The sequence below is a fragment of the Procambarus clarkii genome, chromosome 23 (assembly GCF_040958095.1).
Source record: "Procambarus clarkii isolate CNS0578487 chromosome 23, FALCON_Pclarkii_2.0, whole genome shotgun sequence".
NCBI lineage: Eukaryota > Metazoa > Arthropoda > Malacostraca > Decapoda > Cambaridae > Procambarus > Procambarus clarkii.
Window position 1 is genome coordinate 28,632,354 of NC_091172.1, and position 22,008 is coordinate 28,654,361.

A 22,008-nucleotide genomic window follows, 5' to 3' on the forward strand; every position below is an offset into this window, starting at 1 on the left:
ACAGTTGAGAGGCGGGACCAAAGAGCCAAAGCTCAACCCCAGCAAGCACAACTAGGTGAGTACACACACACACACACACACAGTTAAACAATGTTTAGTTGGTCAGGGCTACCCCAAGGCTACTTTCCATATTGTTTATCTACACATGTAAAGGTTATGAGCGACATCTTTTGATGTGGTAAATCCTGGTTAGGTTAGGTTAGGTTAGGTTAGGATATGATGTGGTAAATACTGGTTGAATTTGTGAAGCTTGTTCTTGAGTAACTCAAACCTTGGCGAGGCTGAGGAAATTTGTAATTACAGAACCTTTAGTGATGTGTTCTGAAGCGGAATAGCTACACCACAATATCATAGACGAGCTACAGAATGTTTTCATGTAATGATGCATCAAAGCATTCTAAGCGGTAAGGAATGCATACATAACTGTGTCCTTACCTCCTCCTCTCTCTCTCTTTCATGATGTATTCCCCAAGAAATCATGAAGTCGCTGAAATTTTGTCAGTGCTGTCTGCCTACATCAGTAATTTATAGATACGAAATTTGCGGTATGTATACAAACGTTTGTTTGTGTAATTAGCAACACATATGCAATTGACACACATTGCAATCCCTGGAGAACAGCTGTATACTCATTCACAAGAGTACATGCGTAATAAACATGGTCCCTTGAGAACAGGGAGCTGTTCTCCCTACAGGAGCAGCTGCACAGCTGTTGCCTGTTCACAGACAACAGCTGTACACCCACGCACACACGTGTAGTGTCTCCACAGTATAGCCAACAATGGCAGGGCCCATGAATATATCTTTCACAACTTTGTCTGTGATTTTAGTTTTAATCGCTCAGGAGTATAAGGAAACACACAATGCACTTCTGATAACATATCAATTACCCTGAGAGTGCACATGATGCACCTGACACCCACATGGAGACAATAACCCCTGCAATAGCAATCACAATAATAATCAAACATCTCCCAACATATCCACATTATAGTGCTTTGTGAACATCAACACGGTGGGTATTATACATGTAATAATCAATACCGTTCATGACAGCCTTTCCATCCACTAGGCTGACCTCTCACATCAATTATTGTCAAAATTATTAATTTAATATATGGCTGTGGTCTGGTTAGTGGGTCGTGCTGTGGTCTGGTCAGTGGGTCGTGCTGTGGTCTGGTCAGTGGGTCCTTTGCGGCCTGATCAGCGGGTCCTTTGCGGCCTGATCAGAGGGTTCTGGCTGCGGTGTGGTCAACAACACAGGAACCAGCCACAAACACCTGCACAATGTTTCGGTCATCACCATTGTAGAGAAACCTCTGTACCTTGTCCTCTGCAGTATCCTGGGAAACACAGGGAGGAGGATATTCAGGAGACTAATCATAGCATTCAGTACTTCACTTTAGCGGACACCTTAGCCCACACTTACGCCGATTCGGGAAGGAAGAAATTTCCCAACACTAAAAAAAAAAAATTGCACTTCTTAAACCAAATCTCATATTTCTCATTTATATCACACAAAATTACACGGTGTTTATTTCCATTAGAAAACAAGTTGGGAAAGTATCATTCCTCACATTACTGAAGGTATCCAGAGGTGTCCGCGGGGCGTCAACATCAACCAACAAGGCATCGAAGTCTTTACCAACTTCAAAATTTCCGATTCGGTTTTCCATATTTATCACTGTCGCAGGCGCGTGTAGAGTGTAGAACGGTTATACAAAGAGTTTTGATTATAGAGAAGAATAACAGCAGTTTAGGATTAATATGGTGAACAAATATGTAACAAGATGTTATATAATAAATAGTATGGTACGGCAGTTACAAGTGAATCATGGGTGCACGGGAGGCATCGTGGAGCGTCATTTGTTGTGTTGATCTGTGCTGGAACAAGATGAGTGCCGATGGCATCTCTGGATGCTGGGCTGGGTTGAGCGCATGTTATGTGGTATGTTGTGAGTTTACACAACAGAAGAGGGGTGACGCCACCTCATCGGTGTGGCAGGTCGGTAGACAACATTACCCCGTCATGATATCAGTTTATCGTAAAACTAATATCGAGGTTTTAGTGACCTACCTAATTGACTACTTTGTCAATCACCACAATACTATGTAGGAATACCCACATATGGGAATTATCCTATCAGCAGATTTCTAAACGGTCTTACCGTTAGGCTTATGCTACAAGTCTCTTTAGGAATTTACACAACTGGCTGAAGTAAACCAGATCCAATCTATTTATTAATAGATTAATAATTGTCACATAATTCCCCAGCACAGCAGAGGAAACTGCCTCTTCCATTCGTTATTCACCACTCTACATACCTCGTAATACGACCGGTATGGAGTTCAACCCAGTTGTGGACTGATATCTGAACACCATCACCAATATATCTTCCACCCAGCCCAAGAGCCCCAGGCGGGTGTTCGGTCTCCAGACTGGCCCGGTTCCTCGTTACATCTGAACTACCTGTTATGCCCCCTGGTTCCTATAGTTCCAAGCTTCGGTGTCAAAGGATGTGACGTTACCATCAGGGGTATAAATACCTATGACCTCGGTCCATTCATCAGTCTCTATCAGGTGCTCAGGGAATCGACATTACGACGCTTGCCTCCAGTAGCTTCGCTTCGTGTACCATAATTAAAGCATAATTAGAATCCGTGTACAGATTGTAATTATGTGTAAATACTTTCAGTGTTGCCCTTATTTTTGTGCTAACGTAAGTTTGTACATGTGTTTGTGTTATTATTACTGCTATTGTGTGTTAGCCAAGTTTTTTTAAATCAGGGCTTTCGTGTATTTTTCTTATGTTATTTCTTCATTTTAATATTAGAGTAAATAGTCATAATTTTTTTGTTTGAGTATTCCTTCATTCCTATGCAATTTTCACACTGCAAAGACCAATGCGTTTTTATTTATTTATTTAAAGAGAAGTGTGTGTGTGTGCCTTATTCCATCTGCCTGGTATAGCCGCAGTCCCGTTATCACATCACAATAATAGATTCATAGATTAATTAATCTACAAAGAAAATGTAAACTTTGTAAGCAAAACTATTCACATACAGGCTGCACGATATTCAACAAAACAAACCTAACCGAGGTGCTGCTGCTTGAAGAGTAACAATCCAAGTAACCCTTCATACTAATCCAACCTGGCCTCTCAACTAACGTACAAAACAAAGAGGAACTATAAAAAGTAGCGGCACACAAATAACCGTTTTCTATGCATAGTTAGATGCGTTTTAATATCCCGTATTTTGCATATTGATGCAAATCAAGGGAAAGGTTTAAATTAACATTGATAGTACTCACAGGAGCTGAGAGAGGGGGGTTTTAGGGCAAATATGTAAGAATGATCCTTCTCCTCCTTCTTTCAGGGCGGACGATGGCTGACTGACTAACTGACTCTTCTCCAAACCTTCGACAAGGAAAAACAACAGAACGCGCCTGCCACCTAGTAGCAACTTTCGGAACTTCGCTAATCAGTGCACCATGCAATTGCAGCAACCAATTACTATCAGCGATATAATCAACTAGTGTTTACAGCAAGGGGGAGCATTGTTATAAGTATATACAAACACTGGCATGCTGTTGTAAAACGGCAATTATAATGGCTATGATAATTATTAAACAATTTATATGAATAATATGAAAATAATATAATTCAATAACGTTACATTCAATAACGTCAATAATGATTAAATAATTACATAATAAAAATGATGATAATAAAATTATATAACTACAATAATGATAATATTAATAATATAACTTTTAATATTAACGTATATAATAATTGGGTTCAAAATAAAATTTAATTTAAAATTTTCTAGTGGTCTGCATTTCATCTTCTACTGAAACAATGTTGATAGCTACACTACACTACACACAGAAATCACAATAGCGTGATGCATCAAATGAACAAATCCACAAGGGCCGTGACGAGGATTCAAACCTACGTCCGAGAGCATCCAAGACTTTTCTTATACCATGTTGTATCTCAGTCGATTAAGGCAGCGTCTGGGATGCTCTCGGACGTAGGTTCGAATTCTCGTCACGGCACTTGTGGATTTGTTCAAATGTTGATAGCTCTTACGTGTGGATGGAGAACAGCTGCACTTACGCTCAGCGCCTCCGAGGGTGGCGAGACGGAAAGCCTCTTGTATTGAAAGAAACTGGTAGCCAGGCTTGAGTATGGCCAGGGTTTTGGATACTTGAAGCGCTTGCCGAATGGCATCCAGTATTGACGGACAGTAGCCGGCCGAACAGTCTGTGGAATTATTATAAATATTAGAAATAAAGAACAGGATTTGGTCCCTCACAAGGATCAATTTGCAGGAAGCCTAGGACCAAGATTCGTCATGCATTTACACAACTACTTACAAAATCTATACAGCTTTCAAACCCCAAAGTGGACTTTGCAATAAGAAGAACTTTTAGGTTAAGAACTTTCGAAACTCGTAAGCGGTTTAATAAATGTAAACAAAGCCTCTATGACTGATTAAAGATGTACAAGTTTTCGTAAGTGGTTGTGTAAATGAGTAATGAATCCTGGCCTAGATTTGTGAATGGCACAAGGGTCCTAGGCTTGCCGATATCTGAAAACATTAGCACCAGGTGGGATCCCATCTGGCTAGTGACACCTTAGTGTACAAGACCACATCACTACGAAACATTCACACTATGACATTTCGGAAAGATCAACCCGTCCTAAACGACGCAATGGCCTTGATCCTAAGACTACTCGATCGTTGACTGCCTGACAATAAATTAAAACCCACCTGGAAGAGGCACTATGAGGCATGCAATTTTCAACTCGTGTAAAAATGAAACTTTTAGCACAAAATTTGTCAAGTAGGATATTCCTCTTTGATTCACTACCATCTAAGACGCAAGAATTCACCTGTCCCAAGTCCAACTTTGATTCCTCGGTCCAAAAACCGCCTGACGTCACAAAGGCCGGAGCGCAGGGAGAGATTGGAGTTCGGACAGTGAGCAACGCCGGCTTGGGCCCTCGCTAGCTGCTCCAGCTCCTCCTCCTTCAGCCAGACGCAGTGAGCCATCAAAGTCTTAATAAAAGATTGCCATTATTAAATTATTACTAATAACAATTATCGTGCTCATTTTAATTAAGATGGATATTACACGTAACATTTTCAGGACTCATTATTATCTCATTATTTCTTACCTTATTCCCCAAAAGTCCAACTTTTTTGAAGTCATTGAGGATGTCCATTGTGCTATGAAATCCATGTTCCACATTGGGGGGTCTATTATTGATCTCGGCCAAGTGGGACTGGACATGAAGGTTGTACTTGCCCGCCAGCTTGCCTAGACCTTCCAGCTGCTCCCTTGGGCAGCCAGGACCAAACCTGGGAGTGAGGATGGCTTCCACGATAGGCGACTGGGTGACAAAAAACAAAATTTTAAGATTAGCGTTTGTTAAAATTGGACAAGTCCATTCCGCATGATTAGGAAAAACTAGCTGGGCCTGTTAACTACCTCATGATAAGTATATGTAATGCACAAGAGAAAAAAGTTGGAGCACATTAATAAATTTATAATTTTTTCTCTTAAAGCAGAATTACACTTATCCCAAGATACTGTAAATACTGATAACTCTATTGATTCTGATGAGGTTTAAAATGACCCATTAGCACAAGTCTATAGTGATCATATTAACCTTACTTATTTAGTGATTGCAAGATCAAGCTTGATACCCAGCAGATGTGCCAAGTTTTCCTCTTATAATATTCACGAATAAGTTAGGCAAGCACCAGCAGCTGTAACATGTACTCTAAAGGTACATTGTTACAGCTGCTGGTGTACACTAGATAACTATATAGTTGATAGTGCTACGACCTCACACGCAGGGGGTTCGAGACCCATACAGTCCAGGCCTATCCAAGCCCATACAGTCCATAAAGCCTATCTCCTTTAAAGCCGCTCATCAAGGCTGTGAAAAATATCGTTGTGTCATTGTTGTGTCAAACTTTAAAAAAATTCATATCCACGCCTGCCTCAGGGAACGCTCGATTGAATCCCGCTTGCCTGTAAAACAAAGCAGTGTGGATTGCAGCAGACATTGTGAACGCTGGGTACAACTGCATTTGTGCAGCTACCCTAGATTATATGAAGTGGAGTACAGTGTGTCAAAAAAGCCAACTAGGTGATGCTAAAAAATCCCCATCACACAGGATGGTTAGTCATACAGAGGCATGTGATAGGCAGTCTGCACTGGCAAACTCCGGATGCATTTTGAGGATATCAACACAAGAGTGAATAAGGTAGCAGTGGTAATAAAAGTCCCCATCTCGCAGGATGATTAGTCGTACAGGACTATATGTTTAGTAGCCTGCACTGGCAAATTTTGGGTATACTGTGAGGATATCTTCAAGAATACGAGAGTGAATAAAGTAATTGCAAAGCTCCAGGGACCTCATGCCAACTGGTCTGTCGGAAAATCCGACACCATTTAATATATCATACAGATAATAGCTGTATTACCAACAAGTTACCCATAGAAAACGTACTTGTAGTGGAATTACCGTCTAAAGAAAACGGGATATCATCACCACATACTATTATAATTCACCAGCTATTCTGCTGGGAATTATTCTTAAATACATTAGTCTTTGGACTTTACCATCATAAAAACATCTTATATAAATTAACTTAATTATCAATATTAAAGTAGAGTAAATGTGACCCTTCTATCACTTTCTGAAATGTGGACAATGTAAGCCAGGCGTCAGAGTGAGGAGGAGGGCAGCCATTGTTTATACGAGACCAGAGGCTCACACGGGAGCAAATTCGGCTCCTGTTAATTTTACTTGGACGTAGTGTTATGGATACCAAAGTGTACCATCTGTCAACACGCTGTCAACAAATCAAGTTAAGTGTTCTTTCCGAAACCCATTATTTATCATTAGTGGCCATTAATGTCATTATATAGGGTGACCCGGTTAGATCACATGGAAGCCTCAAACTAAAGGTAATTAAGCCAGGTCTTCATGTTCCATGTACTGTATAGTGTTTTCTCTGATATAGCTTGTCATATATAGGATTCTGGCTTCACAGCTAGCGCACTTTTGACAGGTCAAGACGAGGATGCAAGATTTGTGCACCAGTTACTGGGTGATATGGAAGCTACCTCAATGAGGATAATTTGGTGTCTACACCCTAGTTATACCTGGTGGACTAACCTGCTGTACTATAAGATAAGGAACCTCTTCAATGTATGTAGTTAATTTTGTAGTTTGATTGGCTGCATATATATATATAATAAACCCCCCCCCCTAATGTGTAGAGGATCGATTTGTGAGATTATGAGATTATTGCAGAAATACAGTCCACTTAACATTATACAAATTGCTATCGAAGTATATAAATTAACGTAAATATAAATTCATATAAATTAAATAAATATAAATCTCACAGGTCGGTTCCCACATTATTTGGACCTTCGGAACCGGAATATTCGGTCCTATGAACCCACATTTGGTCATCTTAGTACCGGATGAACCAGTTAACCAGTGGATTCATTAAATATACTAGTGCAGTGTGATTTAAACAAAGCCAGCAGTCAAGACGGCAGCGTAGCCTCGAGGGAGCTCAGGAGCCTCCCTCAGCCCAGTTCAGCTTCGTCAGCGGTTTCATGCACACCCACAGATATTTGGTGGCGTGTTATTTCGTGAAATGACAGCGCTAATATAGAATCCAGCCAAATTAGTGACTGTGTCTTCGCGAGATTGTTCACGGATTTCGTGGTGTTACATTTCGCGAGAGATTATCTACGAATTTTGTGGACTTTATTTCGCGAGGTCACTAATAATATTTAATACTTCTAGATAATATTAGAAGTTTCATAGAGGCTAATTAAGAGGCTATTATCAATAATTGTGTATATTATTTCTCCAAAATAGAGAATTATTTAATATATATTGCACTAGTGATCACAGTATAATATTTACTAATTGCCAACCCACAACAGGGTAGGATATTACCATTGACTAGTTGAACTATTATTGTTCATCCTAGTCCCATTATTACTATAGTCAGTTGTACTATATTGAACAACCTAACACCATTAATGAATGGTCCAGACCCTATTTTGGGTGTAATTTTTAACAACTCGAGTTGAGTTGTATATATAATAAATTACTTATGATCATTACACCTTTGAGTGATTAATTAGTGTCTCTACCATCCTAGGGTGATATAGAAGAGCTAACCTAAAGGTACTTCCAGTGACACTGGTTTATCACTCAAATCATTAGTGTGGATGATTGTATATATATATAATGTGTATTAATTTTAAGTGCTAACCTCTAGTAGAGGTAGGATTATTGCCTAGTGAGTGCAGAATTTACCCTAGGCTACCATCAGTGCTTGCTCACAATTTATGAGCAGCCCAAGTACAAGTCACCATGACTAATCCACAGAAAGCAAAGCGTGCTTTAATATCAAGCAAACGCCAACTAACAAGAGATCTCAACCAATATGAACAGTTGTTATATGAGCCTGTAATTAATTATCGTCGGTTGAAAATACCACTGTTACAGATTCAAACCCAATTGCATATATTGAAAGCAAATAGGAAATCTTACCAAAATCAGGTCCACGACGACGACATAGTAGTTGAAGATGTGGAACCATTCCTGTCTGACCTAGCACAATATGAAGAAGAAACTCAAGCCAGGTTGGAACATTTACACAGGATAATTGAATCAGAACAAATAGCAAGTACACCAAATAAAGTAGATAATGTTATGGATGATCTGGATCTTTTTGAGAATAAATGTAAAGCCAGATTAGATCCTTTAATCAACAAGGATAAAGCTTCACCCAGTAAAGCTTCACCCACTACAGCTTCACCCAATAATATACCACCAGAAATTAAGCAGTTTTCATACAATTTATCCACAGTCTCTGTGGTTTCTGAAAACCCAATACCTGAAGCTACTAAGTTAACATGCCTCCAAACTAGAGGTGAAGCTGAACCAGTAGTAGAAAATGTAAATGAAAATAGCGACAGCACTAATTTCCCAGTCCAGCTTCCTAGGGATAATGCTGGCAATGAGAAAACTGTCATACATCTAGTACTACAATTGCTGGATTTACCTCAACCTGATCAGACTGCTGACTCATTACAATCCTTCAGCATGGAGTTTGAGTCACTACTAAGAACATTCAGTCTTAAGGTTGATATAACTACTAGTGAATGGATGACCAAAGTAGTCCTTCAACGAAAATTGTCCAGCGATATACTAGATGAATTATATGCACATCAACATAACACCATCCTGACAGTACAGGACATCGCTGAAGGTTTACATTCCATCATAAACAAACGACGTGCAAATGAGGAAGTTAAAGCCTCTTGCAAGCCTTCAGTAATAGAAAATAGTCAATTAAAGGGTAAAACAACTACCCCAAATAAACATCAGTCAATTACTCTAACATCAAGTTGCAGAAAATCTGACAATGCAGCAGCATCCTCCAAGCCTACTGTTACTAGTTCACCCAAACCGGTAACTTCCAAACGTGCAGTAGGCTGGGGGACATGTATGTTCTGCAAAAGGAAACATTCAACATACTGTTGTGCTAATTATCCAACCAGAGACATTCGTATGGAGCGACTCCAGGAATTAGGGAGATGTGCAAGGTGTCTCAAGTCACACAACATAGACTATTGTGATACCCAATTCAACACCTGTAACAGGTGTAGAAGAGGTAGGCACCATGCAGCACTGTGCAAATATACGAAATTAACGTATTCAAGACCCAAGGTGGAAGATAGCATTCCCACCACAGTACAGTACTGCAAGGTGCAACAAACAAAGAGTGTCCAATCGGCAAAGTCTAAAGGTAATACGACTTTGCCTACTGCCCAAATTACCATCCTGAATAAGAGGGCCAAGGTCCATACCCGTGGGTTGTTAGACCAAGGATCCCAAAGAACATATATCACTAAAAAGCTGGCAGATGAACTACAATTAAGGCCTGTAGCCCAGATGTCATTCAACATCTCAGGGTTTGTAACAGATGCAGGACCTCAAGTCTACCAGGTGGTACAACCATCAGTACGCTTAGGCAGGTACGTCTGTCGAGTACAAGCCATTGTGGTGGACAAAATACCAGTAGACCTACAAGTTCAAGGTCTGAGAGCAACAGCCAAATTCCTGAGAAATAGAGGAATAAAATTGGCAGATAATATTAAGTCTGATCACCTCACCGACTTCGGTCTCCTTGTAGGGACAGACTATTGTCATCGATTCATCGGTAGCCCTACTAAATATCAGGGTATAACCATGTTAAACTCTGCAGGAGGTAAATTACTCTCAGGCCCAGTATCAAGCCTGAGGAGACCTATGCCTGCAGATAAACAATACCAGTAGAAATCTAAATTTGTCAGCTGATTATATTTCTCCAGTAGCATTATACTAAGGAGATTACAGCTGACTATACCAACAGAGGTTGATGTTAGTATCATCATTTAAAGCTGAAGATGAGTTCATGAGGCTTCAGTGGCAAATCAGTGAACAGTAGCCTAAAACAGCTACAAGTCACTGCGACCAATGTCACTGAACCCACTGCAGTCTCAGAACCATACTTTACTTTAATGATGAGCTATTCAATCTTCTGAATCAATTAACTAAATTAAACCCAATAAATCTGATGACTGATTTGATACATTTATTATTTAATCAAGATGTATTCCATGGGCCTCAGTGTTTATATATCAGTGACCAGTAACCTGAAGAAACTTCAAGTTATATCTGATGTCACTGATCTCACTGCAGTCCCTGAATCATACTTGAATGTAGTACTTGATCACATTCAGTCTTCTGGGTTAAATAATAAGTAATTAGGCTTGAATATTAGCCTTTCAAGAGTTAACAGGGAAATGAAATCGCATTAGACTTCTAACCCCTGCAACTCTAGTACGGGACATCCGTCCTGTACGAACAGACACACAAATGTGTGATTATTAACAACTAACATCAAATTAATCTAATAATTCGAAGGAGGAGTATCGGTGTTCGTCTGTTCTAAATAGGACTTCGACCCGTGAGCAGCCCCTGGGGAATTATGTCGGAAAATCCGACACCATTTAATATATCATACAGATAATAGCTGTATTACCAACAAGTTACCCATAGAAAACGTACTTGTAGTGGAATTACCGTCTAAAGAAAACGGGATATCATCACCACATACTATTATAATTCACCAGCTATTCTGCTGGGAATTATTCTTAAATACATTAGTCTTTGGACTTTACCATCATAAAAACATCTTATATAAATTAACTTAATTATCAATATTAAAGTAGAGTAAATGTGACCCTTCTATCACTTTCTGAAATGTGGACAATGTAAGCCAGGCGTCAGAGTGAGGAGGAGGGCAGCCATTGTTTATACGAGACCAGAGGCTCACACGGGAGCAAATTCGGCTCCTGTTAATTTTACTTGGACGTAGTGTTATGGATACCAAAGTGTACCATCTGTCAACACGCTGTCAACAAATCAAGTTAAGTGTTCTTTCCGAAACCCATTATTTATCATTAGTGGCCATTAATGTCATTATATAGGGTGACCCGGTTAGATCACATGGAAGCCTCAAACTAAAGGTAATTAAGCCAGGTCTTCATGTTCCATGTACTGTATAGTGTTTTCTCTGATATAGCTTGTCATATATAGGATTCTGGCTTCACAGCTAGCGCACTTTTGACAGGTCAAGACGAGGATGCAAGATTTGTGCACCAGTTACTGGGTGATATGGAAGCTACCTCAATGAGGATAATTTGGTGTCTACACCCTAGTTATACCTGGTGGACTAACCTGCTGTACTATAAGATAAGGAACCTCTTCAATGTATGTAGTTAATTTTGTAGTTTGATTGGCTGCATATATATATATAATAAACCCCCCCCCTAATGTGTAGAGGATCGATTTGTGAGATTATGAGATTATTGCAGAAATACAGTCCACTTAACATTATACAAATTGCTATCGAAGTATATAAATTAACGTAAATATAAATTCATATAAATTAAATAAATATAAATCTCACAGGTCGGTTCCCACATGGTCTGAAGGGTCTAATAACTGGGCATTCGGTGATGTAGTGTGGGAGATCGTGCCGCAGTTCCTGCTCACAGAGTTTGCACCTGGAGTGCTCAGGATTGGAAGATCCGTCACCTGTAGCCACCTGCCACAGGTAACGGTAACCCAACCTGATCCTTGCAACCACTGTGTCGCACAGTCTGGTGGACGTTTTGTGCTGCCCATAGATATAGGTTTGAGATCTGAACAAAGCATAGCTAGTACTTTCAGGTCGTTGGGAGTCAGTAATTTCTTTCCTATCAGACCTGAGTGTTTGAACCAATACAGTTTTGACAGTAGAGATGGGAATATCTAGATCTAATTCAACTTCATCTTTGTTGCGCGCTAATTTGGCTGCAATGTCCGTCTCATTATGATGGGTTATATTTATGTGTGAAGGTATCTATATAAAAGGGATTCGAGAAAACGTAAAGCTGGTTCCCCGGTTAACACACAAGATGAAAATAGTTTACTGCCATGAATAACCTGTATCCATTACAACCCGTTCAGTTTACTTACTCCTGATCCTTGTGCGCAATATAAACATTGGCACATCCACGCCTCACCTTCAGCTCCATGACGTACTGGATGAAGTCCTCAGTCTCCCTGAGAGACGCCTCGACTCCGGCCTCACAGTAATACTCGGGTAAGTTGAGTATCATGTTGTCCTTGCCCACAAGAGCCCGCTGACCCTTGGCGTGCACCTCGTCTACCAGGATCTTGGCGGCCGTCAAGTAGAGACCGGCGTGGTACACCGCCGTGGTGGTACCATTACATAACAGGCGATTCTGCACATGGAAAATACAAATATGTAACTGTAAACCGGAGAAGTGAAGTTAGTTGGACACCGGCAGCTAAATCCTCATGCATAATGGGAAACCGGCAATTAATATATATCCATTAGGTGTTATTTACACTAATAACTTGTCCGGGAGTATCTGTCTGTTAAAAGTCAGGCATCATGTGTTTCTGTCCCAGCTGGAGACAGAAGCCTAGGGATGTCAGCATTAGAATAGGGCACATTACCACATCAGGATCGTCGTGTCGTCCAGTATTACAGTATCAGCAAACCCACCTACCACAGTTTAGTTAGGGAATGCAATGACTTTTATACACTAGTTAGGAAAATTTACCACAGCTTAGGAAGAAATGTCGGCGACCTGTACCCTCTCTCTTCGCTGCTGTTCTGTAATGAAGCTATCAGTTTCCCATCTCGGACTATCCCCCTTGCCATCTTGGACTCCTTAAGGTGTCGACTGACTTCAGAAATGTTATTTAGTTAAGTGATCGTTTGAATGGAAAATCAATATGACTTAAGGGTGCAGTTTACTGTCAAACAAGACGATATAAGGGAGTGGTCGTGTCTTCAAGTGGCCTTACCCTCCTTGATAATGGTATTGAACATATAGATCAAGAACTGAATGATGTGACATATTGCTAGGCACTAATTGGGAAAATAAAAATCGTCCCTGATTACTCTACTCTGATCTCATTTCCTCGAAACCGAGACTTTCTAAAGTTTCGGTTCAAGTCCATAAAGATATAATTAGGTAATGCCTCGTCACCTAATTACATCTTACATATTATCTGATAAATAATACTAACCACGACTTTCTTGAAGACGTCTCTGGCTACCTTCTCGCAGGAGAACGTGACTTCCAAAGGAAGGGTGTACTTGTGGACCCATCCAAACAGCTCGCGATCCAATTTGAGTCCATTATTTGGGAACTGAGGAGCATGGGTGTGAGTATCCACCAGCCCAGGCATCACAAACTGACTGAAATGTTTAAATTCTAGTTCTAGAAATGACTAAATCTAGCATTATTCACACTTAAATATATTCGAGGTAAGTATTTCTTAATTTAGCGACACCTTGAAACCTCGTCTAAGGTTAGGCTTCGTGAGAATAAAAAAACTGGAAAATGACCCATTTTAACCTAGTCAAAAATAAGTTATGTTAGGCAAGGATCCCAGTCTAAGCAAGTTTGGGATACTACATACATATGGTGACCTGGGATTATAACTACTAGGTTCTCCATGTTGGCTACCTGGAGTCAATATTCACGTAATGGTCACAACATACCGGGGATTATACGGTACCACGGTATCATAGACCATAACATGAGAGGCAACACGTTTCTGACGATCACAATACACCTTGGAGGACGTACACAGGTAGGCACCACAGTTGATCTAGGTCACCACATACCAGGGGATCACCACACACCAGGACATCACCATATACCAGGGCATCATCACATACCAGGACATCACCACATACCAGGACATCACCACATACCACGACATCACCACATACTAGGGCATCACCACATACTAGGGCATCACCACATACCAGGGCATTCGGAGGATGGCAGGGCAGGGGTGTGGAGTCCTAATAAGGGAATATACGGAGTTTGGAACCGTGGACAGGAAGATTGAACTTCGACTTGGTAATTATATATCATCCACATCAGCTGAACTGCAGGTCATTCTGGCTGGTTTGGAGAAATTACGTCAAGACGACAAAGATGTTTTTGTATTTGTCGATAGCCGAGGAGCACTTGGTTCCTTAAACAATCGACATCCAATCTTCAAGTCCATAGTTGAGGATTGTAAGAAAGGGATTAATGAGATACAGCTGAAAGATCACAAAATGAAATTCATGTGGATTCCATCTCATTTTGGAATAGTGCTCAACGAGGTGGCGAATGACTTGGCCAAACGTGCCACATCGAGACCAAAGTTGACATTGAATGTGTTTTCACAATGAGACAAATAAGCAAAATCAGAAATATTCATTCACAGGCAGAAGTGGCGAGGAAGCCAAACCATGCAACACTACATGTATGTGAGTCAAAACACCCATTTCACTTATGGTAAAAGGAGAAATGCTTGGAGTGACTCTGTGTACAAGCGGCTCAGGCTTGGGTACAAATATTACTGGGAATATGGAATAGGTGTTCATGATAATGACAAGAAGCGTAAACTATGTGGTATGTTAAGGTCTCACACCCCTCACCCATTATGTTCTTGAGTGCCCGTTGATTAATGTATATAGAAACACTAAGAAAAGGACTGTTCATGAACAAATACCCTGGATGTGTCACAACGGAAAGATTGATGATATTCTGGAGAGATATAACCATTTTGCACCAAGATTGTAACCTTTTGTTGAACTGTCTGAATGTCTATTGCAAATTGTCTATATGCCTACACATAAAAGTATCTGTGTCTGGTAACATACTACATGTGTAAAGGAAGAATGTATATGTTTATCACTCAGAATGTTTGGTAATATGTTTATTGTTTGTGATGTGCCTATCTATGTATAAATATGTTGTACTGAACGGAATGAGAATAGCTTGAGCTACCTCATCCCTCTGAGTATATTTTACCTCAATAAACATATTTCAAATTCAATTTCAACATACAAATAAATCACTACATACCTCGGGGTCATGAAGGAGATACAAGAGTCCCCGAAGCCATGTTTGGCCTTCAGCTGTTCCAGATGTTTTCCTTCCTCCAGGAACACAATCTTGAACGTATATTAAAGAAAAAAAAGCTTTATTAGATAAGAAAGCAGGAGCTTCAACTTCGTACATTGTCTTAAAAACATCGTTGGTGTTGATCTATCTAATATTTTCTGAGCTGCTTCAATGGCGATTTTTTTGTCACACTTGGTAGTTTTAGAATTCGTCTCCCTACTCGTTCTAATTTTCTAAACCTTACATTAATTTATAATAGTATTATGCGTTGATTGATGCTAGTCTGAGAGACTGTTGCTCCATGTTGCCTGCTTTTATTTATTCCTGAATTGTAAAAGGTAGAGCGGTCCATTTTCTTGCTTGGAAACACGTGCATCTTTAGGAGACATATAAAGCCTTGAATTAATTTGAGATTCTGCAACAGATCTTTTAAATAACCCATCAAAGTGTGGATACCAGCTCAGTACCTCCACGCTCATTGTAAGTTTGGGTGTAGCCTCATTCAATTTTTCTATTAAGTCCGATTTCCTGTTAAGTTCCTATTTCCTATTAAGATTGCACATGAATGTGCAATCTTAATAGGAAAATAGGATATAGGTTAACACACTATATTCTAATTACATTCATGTAATTAGAATATAGTGTGTTAACTATTTTTATCTTTTCCTTCACAATTTAATCATATTATTTTACAACAAAAAATTACATTATTCGTTAATCTAATAAAGATAACAGTACCAACCAATATTGTAAACATTAATATTTTTAGATGATCAACAAGGATATATAATGGAGTTTTGCAGCATTCCTTCAGTGATGTGTAAATTTTATAATAGTATATCTCAGACAGGTCTTTGTAACACATTCATAAAGGTTAGCTGCAAAATAGATTTTTTTTTTTAAATAATTCTGACTGCATTAACATTAGTTTCTAAGACCAAGCGTACAAGATTGCATTATTCGGTAGAACTTTTAACACCACGACTTTGAAGAAATATCTCAAGGCCTAGTATTTCCAGGGTCTTTTTTACGAGTTTGATGTAAAATGCTGCGCTAACAGAACTGTCTCTTAATTTAACTTAAAAGGAAAACTTGATTCCTAGAACTTTCGGAGCCTAGTCTAAGTTTATTATAGTACATACAGTTCCCAAATTAATGTCAGTATATGTAAGCTTATATGATTAGGATCTGGGGCCAGATTCACGAAAGCACTTACGCAAGCACTTACGAACCTGTACATCTTTTCTTAATCTTTGGCGGCTTTGTTTCCAATTATTAAACAGTTAATGAGCTCCGAAGCACCAGGAGGCTGTTTGTAAGAATAACAACAGTTGATTGGGAGATTTTCATGTTTGTAAACTGTTTAATAAATGTAACCAAAGCCGTCAAAGACTGAGGAAAGATGTACATGTTCATAAGTGCTTGCCTAAGTGCTTTCGTGAATCTGGCCCCCTGGTTATTAACGGAACGTAATGTCATTTTCTCCCAAAACCCCCACCTCTATAAGTTTGCAAACTTGACGAGGACTCGAAGCACCTGTTTCAGAGTTAACTATATTGCCTAGAGCTTCTACGACCATAAGAGTTCATCCTTGGGCCTAGAACTAAAAGGACTTTGGGCTATCAGTTACTGAGAACCCTGTCTGCAAGCTTACCTTAGTGCCTAGGACTCCCATGACCCTGTCTGTGAGGACGACCATTGGAGATTCGGGCGTAGAATGGACGAAAGTTCCCCTGAGTACCTTCATGTTGAACCGTTCGTTCTGTGAGATGAGCTTTGTTTGAGGATTCATTTGGACAACATTGAGAATTTACATTACCATGCAAATTACCTGTTAATAATATGAAACATAAGGGAAATTAAATATATGACAATCGTCAAATATGAACGCTTTTACCGTACAAAAGCATTCAAACCTACAAAAGCCCAATTAACCTGACAACCAACTACGAGGATTGGTTGGAGACCGGGCCGCTGGGGACATTGATCTTCGACCATCTTAGCGCGATCCGTGCATGCAACAGGATTTGATATAAAACTGTGCTCAAATTGTACCTTGAGTGTTACCGGGGGTTGCTTGATCATGGAGCTCAGTTCGTTGGCACCAGGACCAACTAATCGTTATAGGCAATCGCTAGTGAAATGGTATTGGTACTGTGTATGCCCAGCCCGTCCTCATAAACACAGGCCCAAGCTCGTTAATCCAGCCGCCAAACCCCCTGTTTATGAATGAAAAGCAGTTTTCATTCGACTTGCAACTGATGACGTTGGAACATTTCTCTAAGTGCTTCACTGACGTCCTATGTTCGAACCACAATTCTATAAATGCGTCACTCACGTACTTCAAATACAACTAATCGCCAACAGAACCCAAACACCTAAACTAACCTAACCTACGCCTAAATATACAGAGAATTTTAATGATATAATATTCATTTATATGAGAAGAAAGCAATTTTTAATACACAGTTTTAAAATTGATGAATGCGTCTGGGGAGTTCGGGCGCTGCTTTAACCAGCCTAGTGGGAGGACGGGTTGGTATGTCAGTGGGGTGAGCATGGTAATGCAAGTTTGAATCCTGATCGGGTCATGGAGTTCTTTGTGATATATATATAATATATATATATAAACCATAACCTTATAACATGAAGACACAAGACATACGATTACAAGCCCATTGCCAGAGGAACAAACTCTAGGTCATAATTAATATATTAATTATATTAAATGATTATACTGTGCGATCTGAATGATATTAGAACTTAATTTCTTAGCTGGTACGACTTCTTAAGATGTAGAGTAACTTCTATGATCATCAGTAACCTAGAGGAGATAACGAACACTTGGTGTTCCTTATCTCCTTTAATCTAGGTTATCTCTTTTAATCTAGTTCCTTATCTCCTTATCTTGCACCGTTAATCAAGAAGTGCTTGGGGTAAACATTGTGATTAATGGTCACCTCCAGAGAACATGTCCTGGTACTAATTCCTCCTGTCGGCCTATACCTTATTAATTTGGGGAAGCATTCAATTATTATATAACAACACTCCCAATTTATTCAATGCATAATTTATGAATATTTATAACTAACTCCTTACACTGTGTTTGGGGGTTCCCCGCTCATAGCCGGCCCAACCTCTCCGGCCCAGCCTATCTATAAGCCACCACTGGGAGAACAGAAATACGTATAAGCATGGGTCGGAACAGGGCTCGTGTTGATATGGACTGCTAACTGCCCTGAACATTGTGGTATTCTCCATAATGAACTTGTAGATCAACTGGCCAAAGCAATGCACAACACACCTCACATTACCAATCATCCAATTCCTCATGCTGCACGTAAAGGAGCCTTCAAAGATACCATTACCCAAGATTTTGCAACGAAATGGAAAACGTCATGCTCACCTTTGTACTATGGGTCCATTAAAAAGAAATGGGAAACTTGGAAACATGTCCGATATAAAAAGCAGAGAAATTGATGAAACGACGACCAGATTAAGGCTGTGCCACACTAAACTAGCAGCACACAGCTCTAAGTACAGAACAGACATCAACGAACTCTGCATCCACTGTCAGGTGCCTGAAACAATCGAACACTATCTCCTTCACTGCTTCAGACATCATAGTGCTAGAGTAAATTTCAAACAAGTATTTATCGCACTTAAAATACCCTTTACCATCGGGCATACATTAGGAGGAGGTGACCACTCGTTACAGGAAAAATACCAAAGAGTCAAAGCACTGGGTAAATATCTCCAGTCGACCAACAAATTGGGCCACATCTTGTTGATTTAGATTCATCTACTCAGAACAAGAAGTTCCAGTAGCACGGGCTATGGTGAGCCCGTAAGTGGAGGCTTTTTGGAGCCATTATAATAATATTTATAATAATAATAATATTTTATTTAGGAAAAGTACATACATAGATGCAGAGTTACATTCTGATTGATTTATAGCTGTATCAATGGGACACATCTGACCCGCGCCACATTTCTACCTGGCGCCACCAACAGCTAAACACAGAACACAAATGCCTCGTGGTAGCACCATGGATCAGCTGACGCCATAAACACAACACACCGCCCTACGGTGCGGCAAGTCTCCCTCTAACACACACCTCTGTTCTAGTCGCCGCTCCTCTACCTACACCACAACGCGACAAGCACTTTTGAAGCTCTTATCATCCTCGACATCACGTGTCTCCCAACATGTGTACTGGTGCAGTTATCGGGAGGACAAACCCTTCATGCAAACTGCACCTACTATGAAGAAGAGCTTCAAAGTGCGGCGGAAATAGCCTAGAATTGATTTAGAAGAAATCCCAGCTTGTGGAGCAGCTATGGCGGAACCTCCCTCCTCTCTCACCCAGCGTTTGTGAGTCAATGTAGAAACTATTACTAAATTGGGAGGGACCGTAAAATTATTACTGATCATATGATCAAATTTATATTATTAAATTGATGAAATTTCAAAGTATTAACTCAAGATTTCTTCTACGTTGAATTAATAATGATAAGGACTGTTCCTGAACAAACAGCCTAAATATCTCACAGTGGAAAGATTGATGATATTCGGGAGAGATATAAGAATTTTCCACTAAGATTCTAATATTTCGTTGATTTGTCTGAATGTCTATTTGTAGCCTCTTTATTGGCTATGTACTTACGTATGTACTTATTTACTTACGTAAATATACATACGTAAGTACTTACTTACGTATGTATATTTATGGCTATGTGCTTACGAGTAGTCAAAATTATTTGTGTGTGTACGTTTGGTATCATACTTCATGTGTAAAGGAAGATATGCCTATGTTTATCCACCAGAATGTTCAAGGGTAGTATGTGGATGAATACACTTATTTAAATTTCAATTCAGTGGCACTAATCATAACAAAAAATTTCAATTCAGTGGCACTAATCATAACAAAAATGGTAGCTGAAACATTTAACACCTATTCTGTATACCACGTGTATCGTACAGTATCTGTCCTATAACACCTGTTGTCCACAGCACCTTTAATGTAGAGACCCTATGTATTTCCCCTATTATGCAGCTTACCTTGAGGTTACCTTGAGGTGATTCCGGGGCTCAGCGACCCCGCGGCCCGGTCGTCGACCAGGCCTCCTCGTTGCAGCACTTGTCTTGCTTAGTACGTACTCTGTACATCACCTGTTTTGCAAAACACCTCAAGAGCTGAAGTACTGTTGAGGTGTTCTCTGTACTTCTCTGAAGTACAGAGAAGTACAGTACTTCTCCTACACAACAATGTTCAGCACAGCACACTTTGAGTCAGCATGAGACTTACCAACACAATACACTCCTGCCACTGAGGAAGTATACACTGAACGCCACCCTTATGATCAATTCGTTTTATATCAAATTCTTATATAAACGAAATACTATCATACATGTCGCTCGTGTAAACAAGTGTCATAAGTGTATAAGAATGTTATTCAGTTTATGAGTAAGCACGTAGTTTGACGTGGCGGAGGTTAGACATATATAACAATGAGTTTGGGCGGCTATAAGGGGGGTGAGAAATAGCCTAAGCTGCTCTATCCCTTTGAGATGTTCTCTTTTTCCTTGTCTCAATAAACATACTTGAACTTGGGGGGCTATACCAGCCCGTTCTCCTAAATGGTATAGAACATAAGAATGAATGAAACTCCAGAAGGCCTATACGAGACCTATTTATATCTTTTATATCCACCCTACTATAAAGCCTATACGAGACCTATTTATATTTTTTTTATATCCTTCCAAGCTCATTCATATTTAAGTCTAGCCAACACTTGAAACAATCCGGTGAAACAATGTCTATTTTGTTACCCGGTAATTTGTTCCATAAATTAATCCTTTTTCCAAACCGGTATTTACCCAGGTCTTTCCTGAATCTGAACTTCTCTAAATTATATTCATTGTTTCGTGTTCTATTCTGTGTTACTAGAGTAAAAAAACACCTTATTTATATCATCTTTAATACCCTTTCATATATTTATGTTTTCTCATCATATCAGATTGGTTATATTCATATTCACTCATGACCTATAATGTATGATGCATTTTTTACACAGGTTTTAAGCCTAGCGTCGTAATTCACCTGCCTCCTAACAGATGGCAGTAATATTTTTGGTTTTACCAATCAGATTGATGGTAACAATTTACCTCTGATCGCTTGGCCAGTTTCACAGCTGTATGAATCAGTGCCGCACTCTCCATTAGGCACAGTGCCTAGGGCCTACGAAACAGTGAGTACCTACTAAAAATAAAGGGAGAACGTTTCTTCCCGTTTTTCTACGTGATATTAATTGATAATGAGGTACCGGTACTTCTTTCCATTTATCTATTAATTAATCTTCTTAGTATCTATTTATGTTACTTGTTTATTTTCTATACTATTATATT

The 22,008-nt window shown here is 39.6% G+C and overlaps 1 protein-coding gene across 1 annotated transcript; it reads right to left on the reverse strand.

The window, feature by feature from the left end:
* Nucleotides 1-866: 866 nt before the first annotated feature.
* On the reverse strand, nt 867-17,379 carry LOC123763892 (guanine deaminase). Its single transcript, XM_045751197.2, has 9 exons — nt 17,254-17,379; nt 15,561-15,649; nt 13,717-13,888; nt 12,678-12,899; nt 5,190-5,405; nt 4,905-5,070; nt 4,125-4,271; nt 1,578-1,684; nt 867-1,343 (listed from the first exon to the last, which is right to left on the reverse strand). Exons 1-9 carry the CDS (start codon nt 17,344-17,346, stop codon nt 1,227-1,229), a joined length of 1,329 nt encoding a protein of 442 aa, XP_045607153.2. The 5' UTR covers nt 17,347-17,379; the 3' UTR covers nt 867-1,226.
* Between the last annotated feature and the right edge of the window lie 4,629 nt (nt 17,380-22,008).

What these genes read in the sequence shown, in the direction of transcription:
- LOC123763892 (XM_045751197.2), bottom strand. Translation starts at nt 17,346, where the DNA reads ATGAAGGTACTCAGGGGAACTTTCGTCCATTCTACGCCCGAATCTCCA. An exon ending in ATCTCCTTCATGACCCCGAG is followed by an intron (nt 13,889 to 15,560) that starts GTATGTAGTGAT and finishes TAAACATTTCAG; the next exon opens with TCAGTTTGTGATGCCTGGGC. An exon ending in CAAAGTTGGACTTGGGACAG is followed by an intron (nt 4,272 to 4,904) that starts GTGAATTCTTGC and finishes ATAATTCCACAG; the next exon opens with ACTGTTCGGCCGGCTACTGT.